This window comes from Leucoraja erinacea, chromosome 14 (genome assembly GCF_028641065.1).
Source record: "Leucoraja erinacea ecotype New England chromosome 14, Leri_hhj_1, whole genome shotgun sequence".
NCBI lineage: Eukaryota > Metazoa > Chordata > Chondrichthyes > Rajiformes > Rajidae > Leucoraja > Leucoraja erinaceus.
In genome coordinates, this window is record NC_073390.1 from 22823003 (window position 1) to 22841194 (window position 18192).

An 18192-nucleotide genomic window follows, 5' to 3' on the forward strand; every position below is an offset into this window, starting at 1 on the left:
TCCTGTTTATATCCTCCTGAATATTGGTTAAAATTTGAAAAGTCTGTTCTTTATATCAGAAGGGTTACTTGCATTTGTTCTTAGTTAGCTACTTCAATGACAATGTTAATGATTACATAAATAGAAACATTGTTTTCTATGCTGGTATTAATTACATTTAACACCTACTTCTACGATATTGTAGTCTGTCCAACCCAAATCGCAGTGTGTTAGTTATCTAACTGAAATGTATACAGTGCCAGATAACATCCTTGTTACAGTGCCTTTCACATATTGTACTGTGAGGTCTTTCAAAATAAACTCCTTCACACAAATTTGATTAGTACGCGTGTCAGAGGTTATAGGGAGAAGGCAGGAGAATGGGGTTAGGAGGGAGAGACAGATCAGCCATGATTGAATGGCAGAGTAGACTTGATGGGCTGAATGGGCTAATTCTGCTCCTATCACATGATCTTATGATCTTAAATTAAGTACATAACTAGCTGCAGACTCATTTACACTTTTCTTGGTTATCACCAAGGTCTTTTTCCACTGTATCTCGGTAACGTGACAATAATAAACCAATCCCAAACAAAATTCTGAAGGCTGTTTAGTCAGAATACCTTAACTGATGTCACACATAGTTCGTATAAAAATACTCATCCAAAAGATCTGGCTGGACATAATATTTTGTTACCGAAAAGCCACAGAAGACATGATTGACAACATCCAATGTCAATTCGCTGGACTTGAGCTTCTGAAGAGACAGGATGGATTATAAATTCCAACGGCGCTATACTCTCTTACCGAATTAAATTAACAGGACAGGTTTTCATCAAGCTACATAAAGCTGGTGTTATAGATTTGTTGGCAATTAGAGAGAACATCCAATCTTCGCATCGAGAATCAATCTCAAGACACATTCCAGAGATGCGGTTATTAATCTGCAGCAAACTGAATATTAGCCAGAAGGTGTTGAATTTTATCCAGATTATTTAATTGTGTAGTCAGCGTGTCATGTTTTGTGTTTGTTGGAGGTGTGTGGAAACACAAGTCTATATGACTATACTGGTATTAGCAAATCCAGAGAAAATACACAGTTTCAAGCAGCCTACAATTAAACAAAAAAGATTGGTCGAAAAAAAAGACAAAAGATGGAGTAACTCAGCAGGTCAGGCAGCATCTTTGGAGAACACGGATAGGTGACGTTTCGGGTCTGGACCCTTCCTCAGACAGAAGGTTCTCTTTATCCTCAATGCCCTGACCTATGTAGCGAAGTATGCCATATGCCTTCTTTACCACCCTGCCACTTTCACATCAACATTGTACACCAACATTCCAATGTACATCAATGGTCCCAAGGGTCCTGCCTTTTATTATATTTCCCTCCTACATTCAACCTCCCAAAATATACCTCACATTTTCCCAGATTAAATATCATCTGTCTTTCTCTGCCCAAATTTCTGACTGATCTCCATCCTACAGTATGTTTTGGCAACTTTCCTCACCATTCACAATTTTCACATCATCTGAAATCTTACTATTCAGACCATCTATTATGTCATCGAGATCATTTATACACCTCACAAACAACTGAGGTCCGAGCACTGCTTTGATGCAGGCTCAAAATCACTGTCAACTCAAGCAAGTAGCATTCAAGAGGGTTTCCATACAAGAGACATGAGCAATATCATGCAGACTTCAGCCACATGGGGGCATCCAAGTGCCATAATCTCATTTCACAACCAATAAAAAATATATTTTAAAACAAGAGAATAGAGTCATACAGTCATACATCGTGGAAACAGGCCCTTCGTCCCAACTTGCTCACACTGACCATCATGTCCCATCTACACTAGTCCCAACCACCTGCAATTGGCTAATATATCTCTAAACATATCATATCCATGAACCTGCCTAAATGTTTCTTAAACATTGCGATAGTACGTGCCTCACTACCTCCTCCGGCAGCTCATTTTATACACCCTTCACCCTTTGCGTAAAAAAGTTGCACCTCGGGTTCCTATTAAATCTTTTCTCTGTCACCTTAAACCTATGTATTTGATTCCCTTACTCTGGGTAAAAGACTCTGCACCAACACGATCTATTCCTCTCATGATTTTGTGCACCTCTATAGGATAACCCCCTCATCCTCTTGCGCTCTCAGGAATAAAGCCCTAGCCTGCTCAGCCTCTCCCTATAGCTCAGCCCCTCGAGTCTTGGCAACAACCTCGCGATAAAAATTAAAGAATAAAAAAGCTCATTTGAATTTTGGCTGTAACAAGTGAAAATTAATTTAATTTGTGCAAACCTCATTGCAAGTGAAACATTTCTAGTCGCATGTGGCAGGAGGGTGTAGGAAAATCAGAACAGAAAATTCTGTTTTATAGATTATTTATAGATTATTTGGTGAGATGTGAAACTTCTCAAGAAAACATGAATACAATTCAGAGTAGACTGCAGATGCTGGAATTTTGAGCAAACACAAAGTAAGTCAATCAGTCTGAAGAAGGGTCCCGACTCGAAAGTCTATTCCCTCCACAGAAGCTGCCTGGCCCACTGATTTCTCCCAGCACTGCGTTTTGTTGAAAGCAGGTTCCGCCATGCACAGCTGTTTCAACCAGGATTCTACTTGGCACAATTAGAGCAGAATTACATAAATAAACTTATAAGTGAAGATTTTAATTACAATGGGATAGTCAGATTTTGTACATCAGTAGAGGGCGGCATCCTCCTCACACACTGTCCGTGCGGAATTTGCATGTTCCCCTGTGATCATGTGGCTTTCCTACCATCCCACATCCTGAAGACATGCATGTTTATAGGTAAATTGGCCTCTGTAAACTACCTCTAAAGTGTAGAGTGGCTGAGAAAGTGGGATTATATAGAACTGGTGTGAACCAGTAATCAATGGCGTGGATTTGGTGGGCCAAAGACCCTGTGTCCAAACTGCAACTTAATATCAATCAAACTCAGGGGACAGGCAGAAATCTTTCCAGCTCACTCCACCCCCACTCTCATCCCACTCCAATCAGCCTGAAGAAGGCTCCCAAATCGAAACTTCACCTTGTCCATTCCTTTCATTGATGCTGCCTGATCCACTGAGTTCTTCCTGCAATTTGTGCTTTGCTCAAGATTCCAGCATCTGCAGTCTCTCTTGTGTCCATCTCTCTGCTACTGAAACTTGTTTTCTCTCTCCCTCCCAGCACTGACTTAGGGTCATGGGCCCGAAACATTAACTCAGTTTCTCTTTCCACAGATGCTGCCTGACCTGCAGAGTGTTTCCAGCATTTCCTGTTTTTACTTCAGATTCCAGCATCTGAATTTTTGGGGGATTTTCAGGGATGGGATAAATGAAGAACCAGAATTTTGAACATCTTAATGAGGCAAGAGGATGAGGTAACAATAAGAAGATTTCATAAAAGTAAATATTACCAGCAACTTGTCCTGGTACTAGCCATATCGAAGCAATGGCCAAGAAAGCACACCAACGCCTCTACTTCCTAAAATGGATTAGGAAGTTCGGCAAGTCCCTAATAATTCTCACCAACATCTACAGATGCGCCGTAGAGAACATTTTATCAGGATGCATCACAACATGATTTGGGAACAACTCCATCCAAGACTGCAAGAAATTGCAGAGAATTGTAGACGCAGCCCAGATCATTACACAAACCGACTTCCATTCCATTGACTCTATCTGCACCAGCATAATTAAGGAAGTGTCTCACCCCAGTCATTCCCTCTTCGCCCCACTCCCATCAGGCAAGAGTAGAGGCACAAAAGTATGAAAATGCATACCTCCAGATTCAGAGACAGTTTCTTCCCAGCTGTTATCAAGCAACTGAACCACCCTACCAATAACTAAAGAGCAGTCCTGGGTTACTCTCTACCTCATTGAAGACCCTTGGACTATATTTAATTGGAATTTACTGGACTTAATCTTGCACTATAAATGTTATTCCTTTTATCATGCATCTGTATACTGTGGATGGCTCATTGTGATCATGTATAGTCTTTTTGCTGACTTGTTAGCACATAACAAAAGCTTGTCACTGTACCTCAGCACACGTAACAATAAACTAAACTAAACTAAAAATAAAAAGCGATATGAACTTCCATTTCAGCAATGGAAGAGCTGAATTACAGGCAATGCAGGAGATTGAAGCCAGCCTTGTGGGAAACAGAGAAGGTGTGAGAATCCAAACTCGGTTCAGATGTAACATTTGCCAAGAATGCATGTGTTGCTATTCAAAATGGGAAAAGACATTGAAAACAAAAAACAGTAAAATGAAAAATCATCTCAACTAAAATGGCAGAAATGAATCGGTGGGAAGAGAGCATATTTGTGGTAGAAATTAAAAATAAGCATGGTTTTGGTCTGATTGTGCCAATAGGTAGCTGTCTGGTATTGCTGTTTGGTTCACTTGTGGTACTCATTCTCTAACACTAATAAATACTGCTTCACGAATTGGGTTTGATGGTCCAGATAGAAATCTACATCAACTTACTGAAATGTCTTTTGTTGTCAGAAGAAGGGCCCCGATCCAAAACGTCACCTATCCATGACCTCTAGAGATGCTACCTGACTCGCATTTTGTGTTCTACGCAAGATTCCAGCATCAGCAGTTCCTTGTGTCTACCTGGCTTTTGTTGTCCTTTTTTCTCTACTTGACAATTAACATCTAAATCCCAAGTTTATACCATTCCAAAGTAAAACTAAAATAATAGTGGCATAAAAGGTGGGGGTCTCAAGGTCACTCTATTACACAGATGATCTATTTGGATTTATGCTCACTTACTTGTCCCAACAAGCACCAGCTTGCAAAGACACATCGATAGAACACAATGAGTAAAACACCAAGTGCTGGAGTACACACGACAAACTGCAGATGATGGTATACAAAAGCAGGTACAAAGTCTTGGCATAACTCAGCCTGTCAAGAAGCATCTGTGAAGGGAATGAATAGGTGAGGTTTGGGGTCGACATCCTACTTCAGAAGTTTGAAGAAAAGTTCTGACCGGAAACGTCACCTATCCATTTCCTCCAAAGATACTGCCTGACCCACTGGGTTACTCCAGCACTTTCCGTTTTACTCAAAATTCCATGCCCGCAGTTCCATGTGCCCCTACAATGTCTTTTCCGCACACCTTAGAGAAGTCACATTGGTCTAGAAGTACAGATCAAATGATTCATAAATTTTCAACCCTTCACTCCAATCACTGAACAATTGGTTTGTATCCATGCAGTTTCTGTCTTCTTCCCACTGCTATGACTGCAGTTGACTAAATATCAGCAGACAATGGCATTATTTAATTCCATTAGAAGACAGCTTCAAACCATCATCTTTAGTGATCACTAGTTACTCTATATGAAGCCTACCTTGGATGTATCACTGAAGGATGTTGTTGACTTGGATAATCCACCTCTTGTTTGATGACTGGACACCAGTGCTGGAATGTCATAGCGTGCTGAGATTCATTCTGCAATAAAAGGCAGGAAAGACTGAAAATTAACCAATTCAGAATAAAACAATGCAATTCATTACCGTTTTAAATATAAGAAACTGAAGCAGGAGAAGGTCACACCCCTCGTGCCTGTTTTACCTCAACGCCATTTCCCTGCACTAACTCCTTATCCTTTGATTCCCATAATATCTAAAATATTGATCCCTTTAATGAAAATGCTCAGCGACTCATCTCCGCAGCATCTGAGGTGGAGAATTCCGAAGCTTTATTAATCTCTTGGTGAAAAAAAAATCTTCCCATCTTTGTCCAACACGGCAAACTTCTTATTTTGAAACTGTGACTCCTGGCTGTAGTTCCCCACCAGGGGATACATCAACTACTCATTTACCCCGTGAAGCCTCTAAGAATTTTGAACTATGGTATTGGTATACTATTGTCACATATACTGAGAGATATATTGCTTTGTATGCTATGCAGGCAAATTGGGAACACATTCTTAGTTTAGGAGAGGTCCGTTCAATAATCTAATAATAACAGGGGTGGCAGGGGTAGAATTGCTACCTTATAGCACCAGAGATCTGGGTTAGATCCTGACTACAGGTGATGTCTGTATGGAGTTTGTACGTTTTCCCCATGACCGAGTGTGTTTTCTCCGGGTGCTCCGGTTTCCACCCACACTAGAAAGATGTACAGGTTTGTAGATTAATTGGCTTTGGTAAAGACTGTGTGTAGGATGATGTTTATGTACGGGGATCGCTGGTCGGCGCGGACTCAGTGGAGTGAAGAGCCTGTTTCCATGCTGTATCTCTAAACTAAACAGGAGTGTGTAAACAGGTGGTATGTACTTTCAGGTTTTTGTTTCTTCTGCTCGAAGGGAGGAAGCAGAGATGGGAATAACTGGAGTGGGAGTGTGGTCATTAATTATGTTGCTTTCTTTCCCTAGGCAGCATGATGTGTCGATTGAGTCGATGAGGGGGGAGCCTGTTTGTCTGATGGACCAGGCTGCGTCCACAACTCTATGCAACTTCTTGCAGTCTTGGGCAGAGCATTTGCCAAACCAAGCCCGATAGGGTGCTTTCTATGTTGCATCTGTAGGAATTTGTAGGAGTCTAATTACCTGCATCATTATCTTCACGGACACCTGTGAAGACGGTTACACAGCATGAGAACAGGCCCTTCGGCCCAACTTGTCTATGCCAGCCAATGTGCCTTCCAAAGCTAGTCCCATGGGCTCCTATCCCTCTAAACTTTTCATATCCATGTATTTGTCCAAATGTCTTTCAAATGTCTCAAATGTATCTCTCTGTACCATCTTCTCTGACAGCTTATTCCATATACCCAACCATCCTCTGTGGGAAACACTTACCCCTCATGCTTCCTTCAGATTTTTTCCTTCTCACCTTAACCCAAAAATGAATGCAGAAAAACAACGACTAAACTCTTGAAATCTTCTGCCCTCTCCCCCCACACTGCCTAAAAGAACATCAGAGAAGCAGAATTCGGTCATTCGGCTCATCGAGTCTACTCCACTATTCAATCATGGCTAATCTATATTTCCGTCTCAACCCCATTCTCCCACCTTCTGCCCGTAACCTTTGACACCCTTAGTAATCAAGAATCTTCCGCTCGCCACTTTAAAAATACCCAATGACTTGGCCTCCACAGCCGTCTGTGGCAATGAATTCCACAGATTTACCTCACCCTCTAACTGATGAAATTCCTCCTCATCTCCTTTCTAAAGATACGCCCTTTTATTCTGAGGCTGTGCCCTCTGGCTCCAGACTCTCCTACTAGTGGAAAAATCCTCTCCACATCCACTCTATCCAGGTCTTTCACTATTTGATAAGTTTCAATGAGGTCCCCCCCTAATCCTTCTAAACACCAGTGAGTACCGGTCCAGTGACCTCAAATGCTCATCAAACATGTACCCAATCATCCCCGGGATCATTCTCGTAAACCCCTCTAGACCACTCCAACACCAGCACATCCTTCCTCAACTCCTCAGAAAATTATAAATGCATTCTGACTAGTGCCTCATAAAACCTCAATATTACATCCCTGTTTTAATATTCTAAGAAGAATCAGGAGTATGTATGATACCTTTCTGTCCAGGCCTTTCTCAGGCACTTCATCTTGAGAACCAGCGTGCTCTAAATGTGCCCTCTTCGGCTGAAGTTCTTCTGAGGCAGACTGCTGCAAAAGAAAAATTGGAAAAACAAAGCTGAAGTAATGTCGAATTTGTTGAAGATCAAAGCTGTCAATTTCTTCAATAAAATCCGCAAGGGAAAAATTGAATACCAACAAAATCTAATAAGGTAACACATATTGATCTAATAGAATTTTATTGGCAAAATAATTGCTTTCCCAACTTACCTCGCTTTCAAACCCACTTCAGGCAACTTTAAATTTCGTACATAGACATGTCTCCTCTCATTAAACAATCAACATACAGAAGCATTGCAGAGTTAATCTACTTTTTCCCCCATCGTGCATTTGTAAAAGTACATCGGCACTTAGAATGTATTATTTCTTTCATTTGGGACTTGAAAATCAATGCAAAGTGATGCCAGATCAGCATAAACTCTCCCTAATTTACCTAAAAAAGTAGTTACCAAAGCACTTGTTTAGTTTAGATTACAGCATGGAAACAGGCTCTTTGGCCTACCAAATCCATGCCGACTGCTAATCACACGTAAACTCGTTCTATCTTACGCACTCGGGACAATTTTTACAGGTCAATTAACCTACAAACCTTCACGTCTTTGGAATGTGGAAGGAAACTGGAGCTCCTGGAGAAAACTCACACAGTCACAGGGAGAACGTACAAGCTCCGCACAGACAGCACCCATGGCCAGAATCGAACCTGGGTCTCTGGCACTGTAAGGCAGCAACTCTACCGCTGTATTTCAAAACTAAACCACAAATTTGTATTCTGAAGTTCATGAATGTTGGCATTTTCAGTACAGTTCCTACAAAACAGATGATTTCAACAATTAATCAGCTTCTGGCAACTATGCCAGCGAAGGCCACAAAACAGTACACCCTGTGGAGAGACAGGATACCCGACGATTTCTGTAGGCTTTTGTAAATTGTCCCAAGAGTGTAGGATAGAACTAGTAAACGGGGTGATTGGTGGGCAGAAGGGTGTGTTTCACGCTTTATCTCTAAACTAAACATGAATAGATTAATCCCCTGAAAGTCTGTGTTAAATAGCTAAAACTAAATAATGCCATCAATGCACCAGAATTTATCATTTGTTAATTTATTCGATAATTCAAGATGTAACAGGGACATGTTTTGCGGCATCAGATGTTCCTTCTCAAACAATCTTTATCATTATCACTAGTGGGAGTCAAGGACCAGAGGGCATAGCCTCAGAATAAAAGGACGTACCTTTAGAAAGGAGATGATGAGGAGTTTCTTTAGTCAGAGGGTGGCAAATCTGTGGAATTCATTGCCATAGGAGTCATTGGGTATTTTTAAGGCTGAGATTGACAGATTCTTGATTAGTGAGGATGTCAAGAGTTATGGGGAGAAGGCAGGCAAATGGGGTTGATGGGGAAAAATATGAGTGGGTGGCGTAGTAGCCTTGATGGGCCGAATGGCTTAATTCTGCTCCTGTAACTTATGAAGTGAAAGGGACAAGAGGAAGGTTCAGAGAATGAGAATTTTTCAAAATCGGGCAATGAAAGTGATATCAAGGCACAAAGTTAAGGCCTGGTGTCAACAGTTTTATACTTTCACACTGAGAGCTTAAAAATATTTCACCCCAACAATATTTAGAACTAAAGATACAATGTGCTGGAGTAACTCAGCGGGACAGGCAGCATCTCTAGAGAATGTGGATAGGTGACGTTTTGGGTCAGGACCTAGCCATGTTCTCAATAGATGCTTCCTGACCTGCTGAATTACTCCAGCACTTTGTCTTTTTTTTGTATATCAGCATCTGCAGTTTCTGGGGGTCTCGATGTTGGTGGCCGTAGGCGCACCGGTGCACGGAAGCGGAGTGTTGGCTGCGGGAGGCGAGAGACAAGGAGCTCGCGGGTCAAGGAGTGGATTGAGTGTGTCGCTGGAGGTCCTGCAGCAGCCAGGGAATCACATGGATCGTGCCCAACAGAGGTTAGACAAGCGCGCGGATTGGACGCGGCCTGCAGTGACACGAAGCGGCAGTGTAAGGCACCGGCATCGCAAGAACAGGGTGTTCCCTGCAACACCGACCCAGTGCCACCACCAGGACAACGGGCATTTATGGCCAAGATAAGACTCAATGTTTTTAATGTTGAGTTAATGTTTAATGTTAATACTTGGAAAGACAAGGTGCCGGAAAAGTGGCGATTATATGTACTGCCTCAGAAGAAATCTACTATTTTGACACTTCAATCGTTGCACCCTTGTGCTTATGTATGATTGTGCTTATGTATAGTATGATTCTACTGAATTAAATGCAAAACAAAGAATTTCACTGTATCGAGGTAATTGTGACAATAAAGTACTATTGAATTCCTACGACAGACACAAAATGCTGGAGTAATTCAGCGGGTCAGGAAGTATCTCTGGAGAAAAGGAATAGTTGACATTTCGGGTCGGAACCCTTCTTCAAACTGCAAAAATGGTATAACCCAGCATCTGCAGTTCCTTCCCACACATATTGAACTCTTAATATTTACAACTCATTGGCTTGGGTTTTACATTGTTCCAACGTTTTATTTTGTTGGGGTTTGGGCATTGTTCCACTCCGCACATGATTTCTGACACAGTGGGGGGCCGCCGAGAATGAAAGAGAGACCAAGCGGGGGCCTGCCAAGAACGAAGGGAAGAACTAGCGGGGGGCTGCCGTGAATGGAGGGGGGGTCGGTGGGGGGGCCACCTACTACCTCGCACGGTGGCATGCCTGGATCTCCTCTGTGAGGAAATATAGGCTGTTCGATTAACATTTTGTAACTTTGTCAGCATGAGAAACGTGGCAACTCTTTATATACTGCCTGAGTGAGATCTGCTGTATGATTTTACCAGATTGTGTGCAAAACAACGCATTTCACTGTACCTAGGTACATGTAACAACAACGTATCATTCACTTACATGCTCAACAATATACAGCATGAGGAGAGGAAGTAGTCTGCAAAATGGGAGGTTTAATTTGCGGGCAATAGTAATATCTCGTAGGAAGTAGTGGGGAAAGGGTAGTGTATCTCCTCAATATTGGAGTTGTTAAAGTAAACACACAATATTGTGCCATTAATCTTGACTTTGGGAATACTCATCTTAACCTCTCACTATTAACTGTATCACGCCAGCATTGTATCGTTGTTTTGGGAAGATAATGAAAGTTATAAAGATCCCGAAGTACAAGACTATTACTGTTGACCAAATGGCTAAGATGGCAAAGGGGTAATTAATCAGTCTTATCGTATAATTTATATTTCATGTGGTATGAAGAGTTAAAATTAGCCTTTCTTACGAGCATTTGTTTACAATTGTACGTTGACTATGTTGAAGTTGAAATATTACCCAGTTTTTAAAATATTGTAAGTAAAAGTAATTATAAAATTCAAAACGGTTAGTGGATTTTAGACAGTGATTAATATCTCTATTTAAATATGTTGTCAATACCAGTGCTGCAAATTCCACAAAGCATTCATCAGAAATATTTCCAATTACTGTGCCAAAACATTGTCCGACAGCAACTCTGTGGAATCAAATCCCGTTAGGTTACCTCTACCAAATTGAAAATCTTGGATGATACAAAGATTAAAATATAAACAAGCTGTGGATGGATAAAATATATAATCATATAAGATCAAGTCCTTTAAAAATTGATGTGCAATGTCCTATGGTGTTATTCTTAAAGAATCTGCGAGCATAGTACTCATATCATTTGTCATCATCAGTGTTGAATGTTACAATATTTTTAAAAATCCAAACCAGATCTGAAGAAGGGTCTCACTCAGAAACTTCACATCCATGTGTGAGCACCTCCAGAGTTGTTCCCTGATCTGCTGAGTTACTCCAGCACTTTGTGAACTTGTGTGTTCACATCCATCAACTAGTTTAGGTTAGAGATATAACATGGTAACAGGCCCATTGGCCCACACCGACTATTGATCACATTAGTTCTATGTTGTCGCACTTACCTAGTTACACACAACCATAATTCAAATAAAATCACCTTAGCATTTCCCTGAATTACTGATAATAAAGCACAAAAAAATATTTTTTAGTTTAATTTATTATTTTCATCATAGGTACCATGGTGCAGTGAAAAGCTTTTGTCACGGGCTATCCAGTCGAAGAAAAGACGATCCATGAATACAATCAAGCTATCCAATGTGTACAGATAAAGTCAGGGGTGACCGACGACTTGTTTGAAGAGGTAGAATTTGAAATGGCGTTTTCAGACAAGGTGAAATGCTTTACCTCAGCAAGTAGCCTTTCTGGTAGCAGGCTGATTGGTCTCCGTAAATGGCCCCTGTGTAGGATAGCACTGGTGTATAGATAATCACTGGTTGGCATAGACTTGGTGGGCTGAAGAGTCTGTTCCCACACTGTATCTCCAAGACTAAAACCAAAAACTAATAACACTAAACAAATAATAAGAACAAAAATGGATGAACTATAGCAGCAAACTCATCAAGGATGGGCTGCTGAGGGCAACCTTGCTTGAGAATTGGCATGAGGTTGCACCAAAAACAAGTAGGGAAATCCTTTAGTTTTCAGTACATAGCAGAAATTCTCATCAATTTTCAAAATACATGAAATAATAAAAATCCTCCTGGTTCTATATTCAAAATAGTTGAGTGGGTTTATTCATGTACAGAGTTGTAATGTTTTAGACACTGTGGTGCCGTTGTTCTCTCACTAACGTTTTAAAAAATCTTTCTTTTTGATTTGTTTTCTTCGCCATTTCACATTTTCTTCGCTGGCCACACAGAATGAATATTAGGGGGGGGGGGGGGGGGGGGGGGGGGGGGGGGGGGGGGGTTTTTGAGACGGCAAAAAAAGAACCAAACTTCACCTCACAACAAATCTTGGCCATGGGGATACATTCAAATTTACATTGCAGCTGGTGGCATGAATTGTGCCTTCAGGATTGCAATCCAGCCATGTTAATGCAAAAACATATCATTTTAGATTCTGACACTATCGTTCCCAACAGAAACTCAAAGAAAATGTATGGTTGATGTATGCTTGGGGCGGCACAGTAACGCAGCAGTAGAGTTGTTGCCTTACAGCGCTATAGACCCAGGTTCGATCCTGACAATGGGTGCAGTCTGTACGGAGTTTGTACGTTCTCTCTGTGTCAGCATGGGTTTCTTCCAGGTGCTCAGGGTTCATCCAATACTACAAAAACGTACACGTTTTTTGGTTAATTGGCTTTGGTAAAAATTGTAAATTGTTCCTAGTCTGTAGGATGGGGCTGGTGTACAGGGTGATCGCTGGTCGGCGCGGACTCAGTGGGCAGAGGGCCTGTTTCCACGCTGTATCTCTAAAGACTGGAGTCTAAAGATTTAATTCACATTTAATAATAATACTCTGAGCCTATTGTTTCTCATAACCAAGAATGTGCTTAATAGGTAACATAAAAAACATTTGAAGATGAAGCTATTAGCAACCTGAGATTTTGGTTTTTTGACAAATGAGCTTAATCCCACAGCCTCCTTATGTCTACCCCATGATATTGTTCACTTTCACACATGCTTCATACATCTGTCACTGTAACTCATCTGGGTGGTGCCATGGATCAGCCGGTAGAGTCGCGCCAGAGAACCTGGTCAATCCTGGCCTCGGGTGCTGTCTATGTGGAGTTTGCACGTTCTCCCAGTGACTGCGTGGCTTTCTGCCAGGTGGTCCGGTTACCTCCCATATCCGAGCGAGTTTGTAGGTTAATTGGCTGCTGCAAATTGTGCCGCGTGTGTAGGGAGTAGTTGCGAAAGTGAGAAAACATAGCACTAGTGTGAACAGGTGATCGATAGTTGGAGTGGGCACAGTGGGCCGAAGTACCTGTTTCAACGCTGTATTTTTCAATTCAAGAACACAGTAAAACTGGCTTATGAAGTGTGTTTTTTTTTATAAAGCTTTAATTGCAACATGAAGGGTAAATTAAATAGAATGTATAATTTATATTTAAACCTAGGATGCTAAACCTTGACATTTTTGGGAAATCCCTCAATAAGAAACTTAGGTGGGGACAGTTAACATGTCATAGGAAACGAGGAATTACCTTTCTCAGTTGCTGAATCACTGAGCCTGATATTTACAGACAGGAAGGTTGCATGGGGTAGAAACGTCACTGTCAGTTTCCCCAGAGGTTCTGCAGAATTTGACAGCAGAAACTAGACATTTTTAAAAAACTTTTTGTGGCCATCTAACAGGAAACTCTGAGGAATAAATATATTCTGCGGTCTTTAGATATACAGCGGGGAAACAGGCCCTTTGGCCCACCAAGTCTGCATCGACCAGCGATCGCCCCTTACACTAACACTATCGTACACACTAGGGACAATTTATAATTTTACCAAAGGCAATTACAACTTTGTAATGTGGGAAGAAACCAGAGCACCCAGAGAAAACCCACGCGGTCATAGGGAGAATGCACAAACTCTGTACAGATAACACCCATACTCAGGATGGAACCTGGGTCTATGGCACTGTTAAAGCCCTGTCCCACAGTACGAGTTCATTCCAAGAGCTCTCCCGAGTTTGCTCTGATTTGAACTCGGAGATTTACAGTAATGGCCACTCGTCACGAGTCTTCCCGTGCTTACCTGCCGTTAGCGAGTCTTCCCAAGTACCTGCCGTTAGCGTTACGAGCCGCTAAGAGACGTCCCCGAGCTCCGACATACCCGCTACGTTCATTCTCTGTGCTTACCACGAGTTTGCTTTTTTTTTAAACTCGGGAGAGCTCTTGGAATGAACTCGTACCGCGGGACAGGGCTATAAGACAGCAACTCTACCAGCTGCACCACTGTGCCATTCTAATTCAATCCTCAACTTTGCAATCAGATACTAATCACAAAGTTAGAAAAAAGCATCAATTATCATTAAAACTGTTGTTTTCTAAAGCTGTAGTATTGGCAACCTCAGGCTCCAATGTTAAGCAAGCTGGGTTCCATCCCACAGTGTTTGAGCTACAATTACTCCAAAAATATCACTCAACTTCACACTTATTTCAACCCATCTGCTGCTGACTCTCATCTACACCTGGACATCTTGTATAAATTCCAACTCACCCAAAACTGTACAATGCTCCAAAAACTCTGAACTCCCTCACCATTTCACCCCAATTTCTTTCTTTTTTCCCCATCAGTGGCACCCATGCTTTCAAGTGGCATCTCATCCATTCAAATGCTCCCTTAAAACCCAGCACTCTAACCAAAATAACTTCAAATCCTAGACACAAAACGCTGTGCCTCTGAACTACAGTTCTTCAGCGGTGCAGCGGTAGAGCTGCTGCCTCACAGCACCAGAGACTCGGGTTTGATCCTGACCTCATTTGCTGTCTGTGTGGATTATGCACATTCTCCCTGTGACCGTGTGTGTTTCCTCCGGTTTCCCGCCACATTCCAAAGAAGTGCAGTTCCAAAGAAGTAGGTTCAATGGGTTCTGTAAATTGCCCAATATGTAGGATGTAAAAGTGGGATAACATAGAATGTGTGCATCGATCGATGGTCAGCATGGACTCAGTGGGCCAAAGGGCCTGTGTCCTTGCTGTATCTCAAAAAAAAATCTCGGGAGAAAATGGATGGATGACGTTTCAGGTCACGGCCCTTCTCAAATCTTTAAATTTAAATCTTTCATAATCCAACATTGTGGCTTTTGTTAGACACAAATTGCAGGAGTAACTCAGCGGTTCAGGCACCATCCCTGGAGAAAATAGATAGTTGACATTTCAGGTCAGGATTATTCTTCAGACATCTTCAGGATGACTTCTTCAGGGACTGAAGAAAGGTCCCAACCTGGGGTGGTGTTGCCCCTCTCGAAACGAGCGTAAAAGGAGTTCAGGTCATCAGCTAGGGAGGTGCCGGCACTTGCGGATGAGGGAGGGGTGCTCGGTAGTTGGTTACAATCCGTAGCCCCTGATCTCAGACAACGACGAGAAGGCCTACCGGGAGGAGGTGGCTGGTCTATCACTCTGGTGCCAGGATGACATCAAAAAAACGAAGGAGCTGATCATGAACTTTAGGAGGGCACATCATCCGAGGACGTACACTCCATTGAGGATAAATGGGGATCCTGTGGATAGGGTGAACTGTTTTAAATATCTTGGAGTCCACATCTCCGAGGATATGACATGGGCATCACACACCTCAGCACTCGTGAGTAAGGCAAGGCAGCGCCTTTACCACCTCAGGCAATTGAGGAAATTCAGAGTGTCTCCGAGGATCCTCAAGTGCTTCTACGCAGCGGCGGTGGAAAGCATCTTGTCCGGGAACATTACCATCTGGTTTGGGAATTGCTCTGCCAAGGACAAGAAGGCTCTGCAGAGTAGTGCGTTCGGCCGAACGCATTATGGGAACTTCATTTGCCCCCCTGCAGGAACTATACATCAGGAGGTGCAACTCCAGAGCCAACAATATCATGAGAGACCCCTTCCACCCCAGCAATGGACTGTTCTAGCTGCTACGGTCAGGCAAACGCCTCCGTTGTCATGCTGTGAGAACGGAGAGGTTGAGAAGGAGTTTCTTCCCAGAGGCCATTCGGACTGTAAACGCCTATCTCACCAGGGACTAACTCTACTGAACGTTTTTCCTTCCATTATTTATTATGTAAAAGAATATGTGTGTGTTATGATTGTGTTTATAGTTTGTTTGGTTGTTTGGTTGTTTGTCTTTTTGCACAAAAGTCCGCGAGCATTGCCACTTTCATTTCACTGCACATCTCGTATGTGTATGTGAAAAATAAACTTGACTTGACCTGAAATGTCACATGTTCATTTTCTCCGGGGATGCTGCCTGGCCTGCTGAGTTATTCCAGCATTTTGTGTCTATCTTTGTAGAAACTGGCATCTGCGGTTGCTTTTTAATTATACAGAAACTATTTTTGACAGATTATATTTTGAATGTAAAGCACTTAAAGATTTGGTTTATAATTTTACAAAAATTGTATCAGGGCAAACAAAATTAAAAATACATTTTTAATTAATGGGTCTCAAACTTGACAGACACTTCGGAAATCCCACAACCTCAGCTGAAAGCATTGTTGCTAATAAAGTGTGACATTTCAAAGGAAGTGCTATCTTCCCCCGGCTGCTGATTCATAGAACCTAATATTTAAGGGGAGGAGGTTGTTGCGGCATGAAAATTCGAAGTTTTGGTTTCCTGGAACTACCGCCGCTTTTAAAACATCATTTACTCTTCGCTCTACGTTTCCCAGGCAGAAACGGCAGCAAACAAAGAAACTCATCCGGTAGATTCTGATTACAAAAATAAAAGTGGTCAGTTTTCAAAACTCCAGCTGGCTCAAAAAGCACTTGGTGAAATCCCACACCGCAGGCTATCAAGCAAAATTGCAGTCAATGGAACAGCAGCATGAATAGGCAGAAAGCACAAAATACCGGTGAACAAAAAAAAACACAAAGTGCTGGAGTAACTCAGCGGGTCAGGCAGCATCTCTATAGAACATGGCTAGGTGACATTTCAAGTCAGGACTAAGATTCCCAGCCCGAAACGTCACCCATTCATGTTCTCCAGAGATGCTGCCACACCTGCTGAGTTATTGCAGCACTTTGTGCCGTTTTCTCTAAACCAGTGTCTGTAGTTCCTCGTGTCTCCAACACTGGTGAACAGTTGTTTTTCCAAAGCTAAAGAATGGTAAACTATGTACTTCCCTGGCAGTCAGTACTAGTACCGGTGCACCATTAATTTTCCGGCACCCTCAGTTCCAGAGCCTTATTTTGCCGGACCAACAGAGGTCACAAAATAATAATTCAACAATACACCTCTGACCCACTACTATTTACCCCCCGCTCAACTTTTCTCTAAAGTACCATGGAATGCTATGAACTTCAATAAAGAAGCACCAATTAACAAAGAAGTAAACAATTGACTCTTTCAGGACGGGACACACGTCCCGAAAGAACATGCGACACACGCAATGCTCTCAGAACTTTGGCCAGATTAAAGTGGTGCGGGCCATCAGTTGCCAGAAAATCGGCGGTGGACCATAGGCCAGCAGGCCAGGAGCAGTATGCCACTCGGCTCCTTAAGCCTGTCCCGTCATTCAATAAGACTATGGCTGTTCTGTGCCGATTCAATGCCTCGGTGCAGTTCCTTGTAGCCCTTAATCTATGACCACTACACAAAATGAAATTTTGTTTAGAGGTACAGTGCAGAATCAGGCTCTTCGGCTCACCGAGTTTGCACCGACCAGCGATCCCCGCACATTAACAATACCCTACACACACTAGGGACAATTTTTACATTTATACCAAATCAATTAACCCACAAACCTGCACGTCTTTGGAGTGTGGGAGGAAACCGAAGGTCTTGGAGAAAACCCACGTAGGTCACAGGGAGAATATGCAAACTCCATACAGACAAGCACCCATAGTCAGGATCGAACCCAGGTCTCCGGCGCTGTAAGGCAGTAAGTAGCTGTACCGCCACACCACCGTGCTACGTCGTGCACAAGACAAACTTAAAGATATGATAAACAATGAGTTTAGTCTGAAAGGGGCTACAAAGAGGCTGGTGGAATGGACAGGAGAGTAGCAGCGGAAATTTACTGTAGAAATATAAAGAGATGCA

The 18192-nt window shown here is 42.3% G+C and overlaps 1 protein-coding gene across 3 annotated transcripts in view; it reads right to left on the reverse strand.

The window, feature by feature from the left end:
* Window positions 1–18192, reverse strand: part of skila (SKI-like proto-oncogene a) — a 66637-nt gene that overhangs the window by 14805 nt on the left and 33640 nt on the right. For all 3 annotated transcript variants that reach the window (XM_055645779.1, XM_055645778.1, XM_055645777.1), the window contains exons 3-4: window positions 7549–7641; window positions 5363–5463 (exon numbers count right to left, since the gene is read on the reverse strand). In XM_055645779.1, coding sequence (XP_055501754.1) covers window positions 5363–5463; window positions 7549–7641 — 194 coding nt within the window. The remainder of the gene's footprint in view (window positions 1–5362; window positions 5464–7548; window positions 7642–18192) is intronic.